This window comes from Trachemys scripta, chromosome 2 (assembly GCF_013100865.1).
Source record: "Trachemys scripta elegans isolate TJP31775 chromosome 2, CAS_Tse_1.0, whole genome shotgun sequence".
NCBI lineage: Eukaryota > Metazoa > Chordata > Testudines > Emydidae > Trachemys > Trachemys scripta.
The window spans coordinates 215675757-215689225 of NC_048299.1; the positions used below are offsets into that span (position 1 = coordinate 215675757).

Here is a 13469-nt window from a genome sequence, read left to right on the forward strand (position 1 = left end):
TACAAGTAAAATGACAGCACTGTTCTAACTGATAATTGCAAACTAAATCTAAAATCTTGTATTCTTCCAGACTCGTGGCAACATCATTTTTGTTGTTGTTTTAAAAGGAGACTACAGAACAAATTTGTTAATTCCCTTGATGATACGCAAGCCAAAAGAAAATTTCACTTCCCATAATGACAGTTCTCTCTTTCCTAGTCATTTGTCTGACCACAGCCACTTTAAAACCATATAATGCAATAAGGTACATGACAGTAGTTAACACTTTCATTCCTCTACTTGTTAGTATCTGATGGCAAATGAAAAGGAAAAGCAGGATAGTAGCTTTGTTCACATTAGTCTTTGTATATTCTTATTAACCAGTTTATCACAGGACAACAAAACGTCTACCGCAGACCTTTGACAACTCATTCAGGAAATAATAATTCCTTCCTTCTGAAGTTCAGATCTTCTGTGAACTACATAAAATTCAGACTCAAATTATTTCTGCATTTTGGAATACAAAAAGCAGATGCCTTACAGAATCAAAATGACATGGAAATTTTAGAACTAACCCCTGAAGTTACTATTCATCTTAAACTTAAATTATTTTAATATTACTTTATAGCAGTTTTGTAGTATGTAAACTCATTTTTCACCAAGTCGATTTTTAGAGTCGGAAAAGAATTACTTTTGTGGCCTTTTGGAGGTAAGTCGAACCTAAAGGCCTTATTTTCAGAAATGACTATCATCGGCTCGTTAACAGGATTTCCCAGTTCCAAGGAGATAACTTCAACTTCCCTCCAACAAAGAAACTGAAACTCCCTTCCTGACAAGTACCTTACCTGAGAAAAGCCTCCCAAAATTATTCTGTTAGAAGGAATTCCATTCTTCACTTCCTGATCTATCAGTACTTTAACTGCAAGTCAAATGAAGTCCAGTAGTTAATATGTAGCAGTTCTGAGGGGAGTTCAGAAGAGGAGGTGGTATAGGTGGTAAAAGGCAGTATTAATCTCCCCTGTGTCAAGGGAAAGCTGGCAGATGGGAAGTTGATGGAGTATTGCCCAAGCAAAACACTCTGGACCAAAAGTTCTGAGACTAGGGTCAAGAATTCTGGTGCTATAGACACCAGCAGTTCATGCAAGGCCAGAAGTGCTGGTACCAAAATAGAAACTGTTGGGTCAGGGTGACACAAAAGTCCCAGTGCAGAATGGGTGGTGACTTTTGAGCATTTGGTGTCATAACCATGCTTGTGTGGCTTCAGTGGCCTGTATTTTCTAGAAGGTTTCTAATTTAGTGGGTGATAGGAATGCATCTGACATGTGGGAATACAAAGACTGATCAATGAGCCACTAAATTCACCCACACAATTTAAGAAACTTAAAATCATTTAGTTAACAAACAGACAATATACTATCAGAGACTTCACCATTTTAAATCATCATTTTAATGTCGGTTTCTAACTTGGCTAATGAGAAAACAGCTGAAAACGAAGGAGCCGTTTCATATACACACGCATATTTTATACAGTATATATATTATCTGGGAAACACTCATTTACAAAAATTGGAAGATACATTAAAAATACTCATAAATGTACCATGCTCTGCTGCCTGCTTGATCCCAGCTTCATCTTCCTGTGCGTCTGAAGAGAGTCCAATAATATCAAACCTTAAAAGAAAAAGAACACAATTAGATAACGTTTATTCACTAGGGAACTAACACACCTTTGTACGCTGACATAACCATACAAACAGCAATGAGAAGATTTACTAATAATCACTTTTTCCACACTTTGATGTTTTATTATCCTACAGATTATTAAGAATAGGCTCAACCTTGTGTTAAGCTATAGGCTCAATCAGTTTACACCTTGTAAACAGTAGTTATGTAAGTACTCAGATGTGAGAGCCCAGAAATGACTGATCTTAAGAGTTTAAGCATATTTAATTTTATTTATTTCTTTTATTTAATCTAATGGTTTATGGTACAAGGAATTAGATGCTCAACTATATAATTTTTATTTCAGTTGCTGCACTATATAGTAGAGCTGCACCTGTCATTTATACTAAACACATTGAGAAATCTTTTAGTGGGAATTAAAAAAAACTTCAACTTCTAAACCAACTATAATCTCTTAAGAATTTTGCCCTCTTCTACCTCGTCAAAATAAAACAGTTCACTATTTTGATATTTAAGAGGAAGGCAATATATTCTTTGTAATATTTTTGTCCAAATATTAGCAGGCATATGCTGAGAATTAAACAGTTCTTTCAGCTAATATAGAAAAACTAAAAAAAATTGAAGAAAAAAATCAAGAGAGGGAAGATTTACATAACATTTCACAGCCTCACTTTAAAGTAAAAAAATATGGATTTCAACACAATTTTCTATTGGAGCTTCCATTCTAAAAGAAATCAGAGACAACTGTTTAAACTTTACAAAAAAGTGAATTGTCCACAAAACAATACCACCCATTACTAGTAGTAAATAATAATTCCAGGAATTTTTGTTCCTGTTTTCACAACAAATAATTAAAGGAAAATTACTTACTTTTAGTAACTGGAGTATGAAATGTGGTGTTTACATGTGTTCCATTTCTGATGTGTATGCACTCCATGTGCTGGAGATTGGAACATTTTAATCAGCAAGGTCCATTGGCGGCATCTACTCCTTTGATGACCTCAAGCCCTGTCTCCTCCCCCGAGTACAGAAAGGGGGCAAACAACCAAACCTCACTTCCCATGCCACTCTCAACCCCAGTCTATTAGACTCGGCAGTAGTGGGGAAAGGAAGGTGGATCATGGAACACATGTAAACATCTCTCAAAGAACTCCTGTTACTAAAGATAAGTAACTTTCCTTTCTAGTTTGACTGCTTGTTTGTGTGTGTTCTACTTCTGGTGACTCCCAAACAGTATATAATAAATAAACTCTAGTGCTCTCCTCTAATAAAATAAAAATTGCAACATAGCCCTCTCAAATGGGGCATCTGAACAAGGTACCTGAATGAAAAAGTAATCACTAGGGAATGTATGTATAATACTCCAAATAGAAGCTCTACATATATCAGCTATGGGTATTCTCCCTAAAAGAGGCTCCAGAAGTGGTATGTGGTAGAATATGAGCTAACATGACCTGTGTTCTAAATTGACCACCCCATAAAGTAACTTTATGCAGTGTCACACCTAATTAGAGATTCTCTGAGTTGAGACTGCCTGACCCCTGGAGCTCTTGACAGACAGACAGACTATGGGAGTGCCTTAAGGGTCTTGTTGGAGTTAAGTAAGAGGAGGAAGCATAGAGGACATCCAAAATCTGAAACACAGCCTTGCCCTTGGATGAATGAGGCTTTTTTTTGGGGGGGGGGAGAGGGGAGAAACACACTTAAATGAATGGACTTATTTAAATGAAAATTAAGGGATTACTCTGAATAGTGATGTAGGGTGAGGCTAACGTGTAACTTTATCCCTGTGAAAAAAGTCATATACTGCGGTCCTGGCACGACAGCTTGCAGTTCAGACCCTGAGAGTGTCAATGTGATTGCAAACAGGAATTCAGTCTTCAGACAAATGGAATAACGAGCACAAGACTAATGGTTCAAATGGATGTCCCCATCAGACTGGTAAATAACATTAAATTTCCAACATGGAGGAAACTGTTTTAATAAAAAGAAATCCCCTTAAACCTTTCACAAAAACTTTTAAACTGAAGGATGAGCAAGCTGTATGGGTCCTGATGGTGGATGCTGTGCTGAGATAGCAGCCAAATGAACATGGAATGAGCTTAACAACTAACCAGAGTTTAAGTATAACGGATACTCAAAGAGATGAAAGATTGGAGAAAGATTATATTGGTAAACCCACAATGAAAAACACTTCCATTTTGCAACACAAGTTGTCCTCAGACTGCTTTCTGCTCTGAATCAATATGCTCTGTACATCAGCAGAACAATTATTTGACTCTGTTACCTGACAGTTTCCATTTTATGAAGTGTAGTGATGACACATCTGAATGAATAGCTGTCCCATTGTTCTGGGTAATTAAGTCTGGTAGAAGAGACAGAGGTACTGAAGGTGTTACCAAGAGATTTCTTATTACCGTGAACTAGCACTGCCTTTGCATTTCTTGTTCTGTTCAGTTGCAAACAGATCCATAAGGGGAGCACCCCATTGATGACAGAATCCTTTATGAACCATAAGTGATTATGAGAAAAATGTCTATTTAGATGTCTGTTGGCGTGTTGTGTAGGACTGGAAGATAAAAGGTGCAGATAGCTGTATATTTCACCTTCAGACTCCATAGAAGGATTGCTTTCCTGCATGAGAGCATTGATCTGGTTCCTTCTAGTTTATGTAAGAACTGACAATAACACCATGTTCTTTTTGTAAACTCTGAACTTTGTTATGAAATAGAAAGGACATGCAGACAAGCTATGTCAGTCTGAGTTGTAGGACACTTATATGAAGCCAACCCTCTCCGGGACCACTGACCCTGTACTGTCAAGTTGTCAAGATGGGCTCCTCAACCGAACAACAAAGCATCGGTCACTGTTGACTTTGTGGGAAGCGCTAGGGAGAACAGAATTCCTTTGCAGACCTGATGTGGATCTTTCAATAAGGGAGTTCAAAACTTCTTGAGGGATGCATACTCCTATATCTATTTTGTGAACAGCCAGGCAATAAGCTATCCATAACCACCCCTGAAGACAATAAGGATGCAGTCTGCTGAATGGAGTCAGAGAATACATGAAGCTGTGTGACCTAAAAGCCAAAGACATGTCCTTGCTGTGGTACATGGATTGTTTCCCACTTGATTTATCCTCTCTAGTATGGTGTCAAACTTGGTCTGCACCAAGTATGCGTAAACCGTCATGGAATCAAGTAGCGCCCCAATAAAGTCCACCTTTTGTGTTGGATTAAATGAGACTTTCACGTTCACACTCAACTCCACTTTGCACAACAGACGTATGACATAATGAACGCTGTTTATCACCTGTCTGAAAACAATCCTTTCAAACAATCACTAAGATATGGGTAAAAACATTTCTCTTTCTGCAATGTGCTGCTACCATGGCCAGACAATTTAGTGAAAGTTCTTGGGGCCATAAACAAACCAAAAGGCAGCATTTTGTACTGGTAATGTGTGTTGCCCACTACAAAGCACAGGTATTTCCTATGTGCTGTATGGAAATACGCATTTTGTAGGTCTAGAGCTGCAAACCAATCTAGAAGATCTGGGGAAGGAAGTTTGAAGGACAGTGTTACCATTAGGAATTTGAACTGGCAAACAAAGAAATGCAGATCTCAGATCCAATGTTAAACACCAATCTCCCAATTTGGGGGGGGGGAGGAGACTAGAAAATATCACAAATAGAACCCTTTCCCCCCAACTGTGGGTCAAAATCTCCTTTATATCACAAAGAGCCAAAAGAAACGGACCCTGTTGTTGAAGGAGACTCTCATGAGTGGAGTCCCTAAAAAGAGATGGGGAAGATGAGTTGGGGGTGGAAATGTCTTGGAATTGACTAGAGTAATCTTTGGAATTATTTCCAGTACTCCACCTGTTGCTGGTGATACTGTTCCCTAAAATAATGCAAACGGTACCCAAAGAGGGTAGGGAAGGTATAAAGATCCTCTCAGATTGGTTGGCAGCTCTCGATATACACATCAAAATGACTACTGAGCCAGCCTTCGCAGCATTTGAAGTCGATGAAGGTCTCCTCCTATGTATATATGGTTTCTTCTTAGAGAAATCTGATGTTCTCTGATAAAGATGATATAGTAGTGACAGTGTTTCGCTTGAGTATGATATCAAGACTGCTTCTTGTAATGGGAAGCATAGCTGCCTAATGTGTGACATGGTACGAGACAGTCCTTCAATGTAACAACTTGTCAGTTTTAGAACAGAACAGATCAGATCAGATGATTCCCTTCAAAGGAGGGTCTTCCAGTGTAATATGAATCTTGTTTGGAAACCCAGAATGCTGGAGCCATGACACACTGCCTAATTGCTGCTGCCATGGACTTCGATGCTGCATTAGCAGCATGACTGGAGGCTTGTGAAGAGGGTTTTAACTATTAATTGACCCTCCATAGACAGAGATTTAAATTTCTCTCTGATGTCTAACAAAGGTTTCTCAAAATCTTCAGCAACTTTGCTCTACATAAGGTAATTATAACATGATAGAAGGACCTGATAATTCACTATGAGAAGTTGAAGACTAGCTAACAAATAATTCTTCTTTACTAAGAGGTCCACTCTTTTCCTGTTCTCCTTTGGAGTAGTTCTAAAAGACTGATGTTTCAACTTCTCTTGAGCTGTGCCAAAGACCCTGAACAAGATGCATTTAGAAATATTCAAACCCTATCAAAGGGACTCAACACCTTTTTTCAGCTATCTTACAGGTTGGCGATAGATGTTAGTCTGCCACAATAGCTAGATTGGTTCTAACAAGCCTTCATTTAAAGGTAAGGCAAGTGTATATCCAGTAGAGAGATATGCAAAATGTCCAATAGATGTCCATTTTGTTGAAAGTCTGAGCTGGGATCGCCAAAGTTTCTGTCATTCTGTGGACCAATTCCTGAAATGACTTATCGAATGACGATGCCTCAAGAGGAGCCATATGTTCACACTGTGAAGACGTGGATGGAATATGCTCTAGGATAGTTTCAGAAACTTGTTGCAGAAGTACATGTTCATTTAGAGTCTGATGTGGAGAAGAGTCTGGTTCAACAATATGTACAAGATCACTGTGATTGCTTTTGCATGACGGGTGGATCCTTGGGTAAAAGATATCTAACCCATAGAAATTGAAGCTGAGGAAAGTTTTGATTTAGGATATGGCACCAGTGAAGTGAAGCAGTTGGTCCACATGGATGAAGTGAATGTGGCCAGGGCAGGGGGGTACTACCTAGAGGCTTTTGAACTAACATGCCTATATATTTACCCTATGTATGACCTGACTCTCAAACATATGAGTCATAAAAAGTTACTCCCAAAGGGTAAGAGGGTAAAACATCCCCATTATCAGAAAAGGAATACCCATCCTCTTAGAAGAAGAGGATGGGGTGCTGCTCATGAGGGATTTGGAGAAATACCCACTGATGGGGCTCACCACAATAACCCGCAGGTGACTTAGAAAGCATCCCGATTGACAAAACATTTACTAAGGGGCAGTCAGGCTCCGAATGAACAGGCACAGACAGATGCTTCTCTCAGGCCACCTGAGGAAGTCAGCACTGCAAGGGGCTGTAACTGAATCAGTGCCAGAGCAGCATGCTCAGAACGAGCCCATGCTGCAGACAGCCAAGAGAGTTGTCCTGCACTGGAGAAACCTGCTCAGAATGGACTGGTGCTGAAGACAGATGAAAGAGCTGACTCAGCGCCCAGAGCAGATGGTGCCAGCACCAAACTGACAGCAGCCAGCAGAAAGCTCTGCTCCAGTGCTAACGGACACCGGTGAGGCTCTCTCAGCTGCCTCCTGTCAAACTGATGTATGACGAGCTGCTTTCAGAGAGCCCTTCATCCCAGAGACAGCAGGGAGTGAGCCAAACCTCTTTCTTTGTGAAATCTTCCTCTGCACTCCTGAGAAGAGCGATACCTGTTACTGCTCGCAGCTGACGACACACAAGCAGCCAGACCCCTGGAGGTTAAGGCAGTTACCAGGACATTTTTCACTGAGGATTGTCCCAGACTGGGGGATTCTACATTCCACCTGCTTCAGAGACTGGCCTCATATTTTTCTCAAAAAGGAATAACTTCATCCTGTTGTCCTAGATGTAGCTGCCCTCTTGGCGAGGGTATTACAATCCTTATGTTTTTCTTTTACATATCCAGAACCTAAAAAGTAAAGACAACTTAAATGTGTGTCATACATGGGCGTACCAGCCCCACAGGACTCAAAACGTAAAGCCCGGGGTTTCTGTCCTGACAAAATATCAGACCCTCCCTTTAAAGTGCAGAAAATAAATCTAAACAAAGCTAAAATTACTAAAAACACTACACTAAATACCTAGTCTAAATAACTATTTACACAATCCTAATAAAATAGGTGACTGAAAAAGGGAGTTGGGACACTGCTATTTGGGTCCACCTCATAGCCAGGAGCAGCTGAAAGGAAATGAATGTCAGTTGGTTGTTCCACCCCCTTTCTACCCTCGGGGAGCAGGGCTCAAGGTCATCAAAGGAACAGGTATGACCAAAAGATATAGCTGACTAAAGCATTCCCAGCTACAGCTCATGAGGCACATGCACACCAGAAGTGGAACATAAGTAAACAAGCACACAAAGAATACAAACTTTCAAGCAGATTGAAGACTTATGTATATTATACATTTGATGTTTTCAATTTTAAAAGTTGCTTTTTCCCTGTCTGATGAATTTTCTTTCTCAGAGCTAGTATTTCTTTTTTGCTTCTGATGAGACAGTTTGACACTATTAACGAGAAACTTTTGTTAGAACGTTTGTTCTACATTTACAGTTGATTAAAACTAGCAATTCAAGCTCATCCTTGAGTTAAGTCCAATCAATATAAACACTTATGACTTTATATATGATTATCTCCAATTCAGAAAGTACTTACCAAGATGGCATGGCCATATTCATATTCAGAGAAACTGGCATAACTGGCCTAGAAATTGAGAAATAATATTGGTATAATTTAATACAAAGGTTTGTTGACATAACACCACACATCAGATAACTATTTCTGCATTGCTGCAAGATTTCAGGTTAAGTTGTAAAGCTAGATGTTTCCTATATTTTCATCCCATTTTTAAAGCATGACCAGTGTCAGCTCTCTCATTTTTAAAACTGAAGGTAAACATGAGTTAGACCAATTTTGGTCTTTTAGCAGAACTACAATAGGTTTTGAGGCAACAGATTAAAATAATTAGTTGATTTCCTTAAGAACAGAATGAAAACCCTGACAGACTATGAAAAGCACAGACAATAGAAGCATACGAATGGTACAGAGAAGAAAAATTGGCTATATGCGCTCATGAAAAGAATGGCCACATAGAGCAGATATTCAGAGGCAACAATGTCAAAGAACCACAATTACACCTCTTCCTTGATAGAACGCTGTCCTCAGGAGCCAAAAAATCTTACCGCGTTATAGGTGAAACTGCGTTATATCGTACTTGCTTTGATCCACCAGAGTGCGCAGCCCCCCCCCGGAGCACTGCTTTACCATGTTATATCCGAATTCGTGTTATATTGGGTCACGTTATATCGGGGTAGAGGTGTATTAGCACAAGTAACTATTCTTCAATTGGCCTCTGCTCATTCAGACTTATGGGAGTCTAGCAAACAGCAGAACCCCCAGAAAAGTGATTTAAGAGTTCTAATTAAATATATTCATAGAGCCTTGCAAATGCGGATATCCACGGATCATTTTTGCGGATTGGATGCGGATATAAATTTTGTATCCGTGCAGGACTCCACAGATTCAGTCTCCCAAAGCAAACATCAGATCTGGATACCCATTTGAGAGCAGTGATGTATAAATGGATGTACAGAAATCCACATAGTAGCCCTGCTTGTAGTTTACGATGGAAACATTCTGAAGGCACATCATTGATAAAACTCAGTCTGTTACGACAAAAGTAAGACCCTGAGGCATTCTCACCCTAGCTGAGTCATAACAGGTTTCATTGTACAACCTGTTCCACTTTGCAACTCCTAAAGTGGAAATGGCATTTTCTTTATGCTACAAGAAGTCTTGCTGACTTCTTAAAGTCTTTGGTTCTAACTATATAAAATAACTCAAAACCCCCTGTAAATGGGGGTGTGGAGCCTTGTTTCCTCCAGAAAATAATGAAGTTTTGGAAAGAATTATGAGATTGTCTGATTCACACAGAAATCTCAATTTTTCCTATATATTTGAAATGAATTTGTAAGACTATCTCTGAAGAATATGGTGAAAATAGGATAAATTATTAAAACCTATGCAACTCTCTTCTCATAGAGGTAGTCATGCTGTCTTTTGTAAAAAGAAGAGTCCCATTTTAAGGGCTCAAACATGAGTCCATCAGCCCTTTTAATAACAAATTAAGATTCCATCAAGGTACTGGTTCTCTGACCCACAGGAAGAAGTTAGGATACCTGAAAGGTCTAGGCTGCAATAGTGCGGCACCTGAGAGACAAGCTGAGATGGCAGGTGGATTCACTCACTTGAACACAAACTGATGCCCCTCCTCCAAGCAAAAACTTCAGCAATAGCAAGGGAGCAGCTGCAAAAGTCTGTTCCAAGAATACAAACCTTTTTGGTGCCAAGAAATTCTCCGGCCTCAACAGGTCAATAGATGCTTGATTAGTACCAGGTTTTTTAGACACCCAGCAATCTCCAGCCATTGAACAAAGACATAGACCAAAGAGTTCCTTAGACAACAAAATCAGCATAACTATTAATGAAATTCTAGCACCAAAAAGCTCAATTATTGGACTCAATGAAATCTTGTTGCCTGCAAGAGTAAGCAAGCCACCAACTCCCATCTGGTACAGAATTCTCCATCTGACTTGCCTGGCAGCATACTCTCTTCCAGTGCAAGGGTAGATAGCCAATCATAGGTCAGATCCAAGGATTGGATACTCAGGACTCATCAGCTAAGGCCCAGGGCCTCTGCTGCCAATTGGTGCAGGAATTGTGTGTGAAGGTCCTACTTCCAAACAGTAGTATGAAGAGTGGGCTTGCCCAGCCTAAAAGAGAGCTGGTGTATATATCCACTTCCATTTACATGGAGAAGCACAATGCACAAAGATTAAATCCCATTCTTTATCAACCCCCTGGAAGCCTGTTTGGCTAACAGCAAAGCGCCCAGAAGAAAAAACTAACTATAATACAACACTAACACTAGAAATGAAGAGAGTCTTGGATCTGAAACCCAAAAGTCACTCTGGGAATGGAAAATAATGTCCTCACATCTCAAACTGTCCAAATAAAGCAAGAAATTAGGTATACATGCTTTTACAAACTTGGGTCCAAAAGTTCAATTTCACATGAAGTACTTATGATGAACTGGTTTCCATAAAGTTTCCAAAGCTCGGAACCCCAATAGGAGCATCCCATTGGCAATACGTAGAGGCCACCACAAAAATGACCAGGGACACTGATGAAATTGAAAGGCATCAAATTTAAAACTGATGAGGATGATACTGGTCAGATATTTTTTTTAAAACCACGCACTGCATAATTTAGCAGTGGACTTAATTGTCACAATGTGTCAAGGCCAAGTGCTGAATTAGGCATTTATATGCATGAGAAAATAGTTGTTTCAGACAGATTATACAAGTGTTTGCAAAGGACATAGACACCTATGTTTCAGGAAATAAGCCAGCTGCTAACAATTTAAGAAGAAACTTCCAGTGTGCAGATTACATCTTAATTGTCCATTATGTGGTTTCTTCCACATTCCTCTGAATAATGTGGTAGTGGCAACTGTCAGACAGAGGAGGCTATTATAGATAGTCCAATGATCTGATAATAAAAACTGCCATATGTTTTATTGTAATTTTGGGAAAATTGATTCCCCCTCATCCAATTTTGCTCTTCTGTGCCGCGCTGCACCTCACCCCACCACCTGCTAAAATTCTGAGAGCATGGGAAGATAAAGAGATAAGTACCTCCCATTCTTTCCCCTCCTCTGGGGGGGGGGGGTTGGAGAAGAGGGAGAAAGCTAGCCACTAAAGAATGGGAAAGGCAAAGAAGCATGGCTGAGACCAGCATGTGGTCTATGACAGTGGCAAAAACACTTTGATCTTGCCTATGCTACAGCTTCCACTATTTCCAACACCACTGACAGTGAAACCATGATGAACTATGGCTTCTAAGTTTGCCACTGTAGGTGCAGATGTACCCTTAGGTGCCCCCCTGCCTCTGATCACTTCCATGCTATACTCTGCTTTGCCAGGTGAGAAACGGAAACATCTTTACTTCAATCCACAGGTTTCTCTCTCTACCGCACTGAAAGTAGGAGATGAACTGTTTGCAAGAGGTGCTGAATGTGGACCAGGAAACACAGCTATCACATTTTAAAATAAAAGAGCAAAGGGCCAGCAAGAAAGTGAGTCCAGAGAGTGCTGGGCTATCATTCAGATGGGTCTGCAGAGTAGTTCAAGGGGTTGGCTTTATTATATAGAAACCAGATGCTGAACTCCACAACAGTGTTCACCCTTGCCCCACCAACCCTGCTACAGATCTCTCAAGACTGCTGCTGCTTATTGCAACATGGGATACCTCTCCACTACTTTTGCCCTAATGAGGCAAGATGCTCTTCTTCCCAGAAAGAACAGTTAAGTCATAGGATAGACAGACAATCTGAGTTTCTCTTAAAATAGACCAAGATTGGTCTTTTACTCACCCTGATTTTAAGTGTTAAAGAGATGCCAGCTATAGTTTAATGCCTTGTTTACTAGGTAGAGTCCTGTTACTCCTAAGTGAATTCTGCGCAAAATTCATATGACCTGCATTTTTTTTTCTGTGCCTCCCACAGAAAAACGCAAAAAAAAAAAAAAAAAAAAAATCTGCCAGGGGAACACGCGCCTGTTCCCTGGCAGCCCAGGCAGCATATCTGGACCAGTCTCAGAGATGGGGGAAGAGAGGCTGGGCATGTGTGCGTGCCTGTGTGGTTGATCACTGTAGGGCGGGGGAGGGGGCTGGGCGTGCGTACATGCCAACAAGGGACAGAGAGAGAGAGAGTCTGTCCCTCGCTTGCCACTGCAGCTCACTGGCATGGAAGGGTACGGCTTTTTATTATGCACGAGGCAGGCTAGAGGCAGAAATGTAGCAGCCTGTCTGTTAGTTAATTGATCTCATTCTCTGAAGCACAAATGTAGCAGCCTGACTGTGTAGTAACGTTGTTAATGTTCCTATTGTTAGTTAACTGTTCCCATCTTCAGTCAATTCTCCCACAAGCATAAAACCTGTGAAAGTTTTAAGGCCCCTAAGTTGCCAGAGTGATGTAAAAGGAGCCTTATTATAAATGACAGTAAGGGAATCCTCAGACAGGAATATCTATGTGCTTTCTCACTTTTTTCCTGTGCCAAAGTGGCACAATGGGGTTAGATTACAGCTCAGGATTTATTTTACTTACCTATTTAAAAAAAAAGATGAAAGGCAAATAAAACATTTACCAGCAGTCAATAAAATGTCCGGACAATCAGAACCAGGCACTTCCTAAAGTACCCAGCCAGGTCCAGGACAATGATTAGTACAGGAATGTGCAAACTTTTTGGTCCGAGGACCACATCTGGGTATGGAAATAGTATGGCAGGCCATGAATGCTCACAAAATTGGGGTTGGAGTGTGGGAGGGGGTAAGGGTCTGGCTGGGGGTGTGGGCTCTGGGGTGGAGCCAAAAATGAGGAGTTCAGGGTGTGGGAGAGGGCTCCAGGCTGGGGCAGAGGGCTCTGGCTGGAGGTGTGGGCTCGGGATGGGACTGGGGATGAGGGGTCTGGGGTGCAGGAGGGTGCTCCTGGCTGGGACAGAGGG

General features: G+C 40.7%; 1 protein-coding gene across 1 annotated transcript in view; it reads right to left on the reverse strand.

The window, feature by feature from the left end:
- The window catches only part of LYPLA1 (lysophospholipase 1), a 34590-nt gene that overhangs the window by 8660 nt on the left and 12461 nt on the right, over positions 1-13469 (reverse strand). Inside the window, exons 4-6 of the mRNA XM_034762931.1 lie at positions 8563-8610; positions 1580-1650; positions 825-898 (exon numbers count right to left, since the gene is read on the reverse strand). Of these exons, the coding sequence (XP_034618822.1) occupies positions 825-898; positions 1580-1650; positions 8563-8610 (193 nt within the window). The remainder of the gene's footprint in view (positions 1-824; positions 899-1579; positions 1651-8562; positions 8611-13469) is intronic.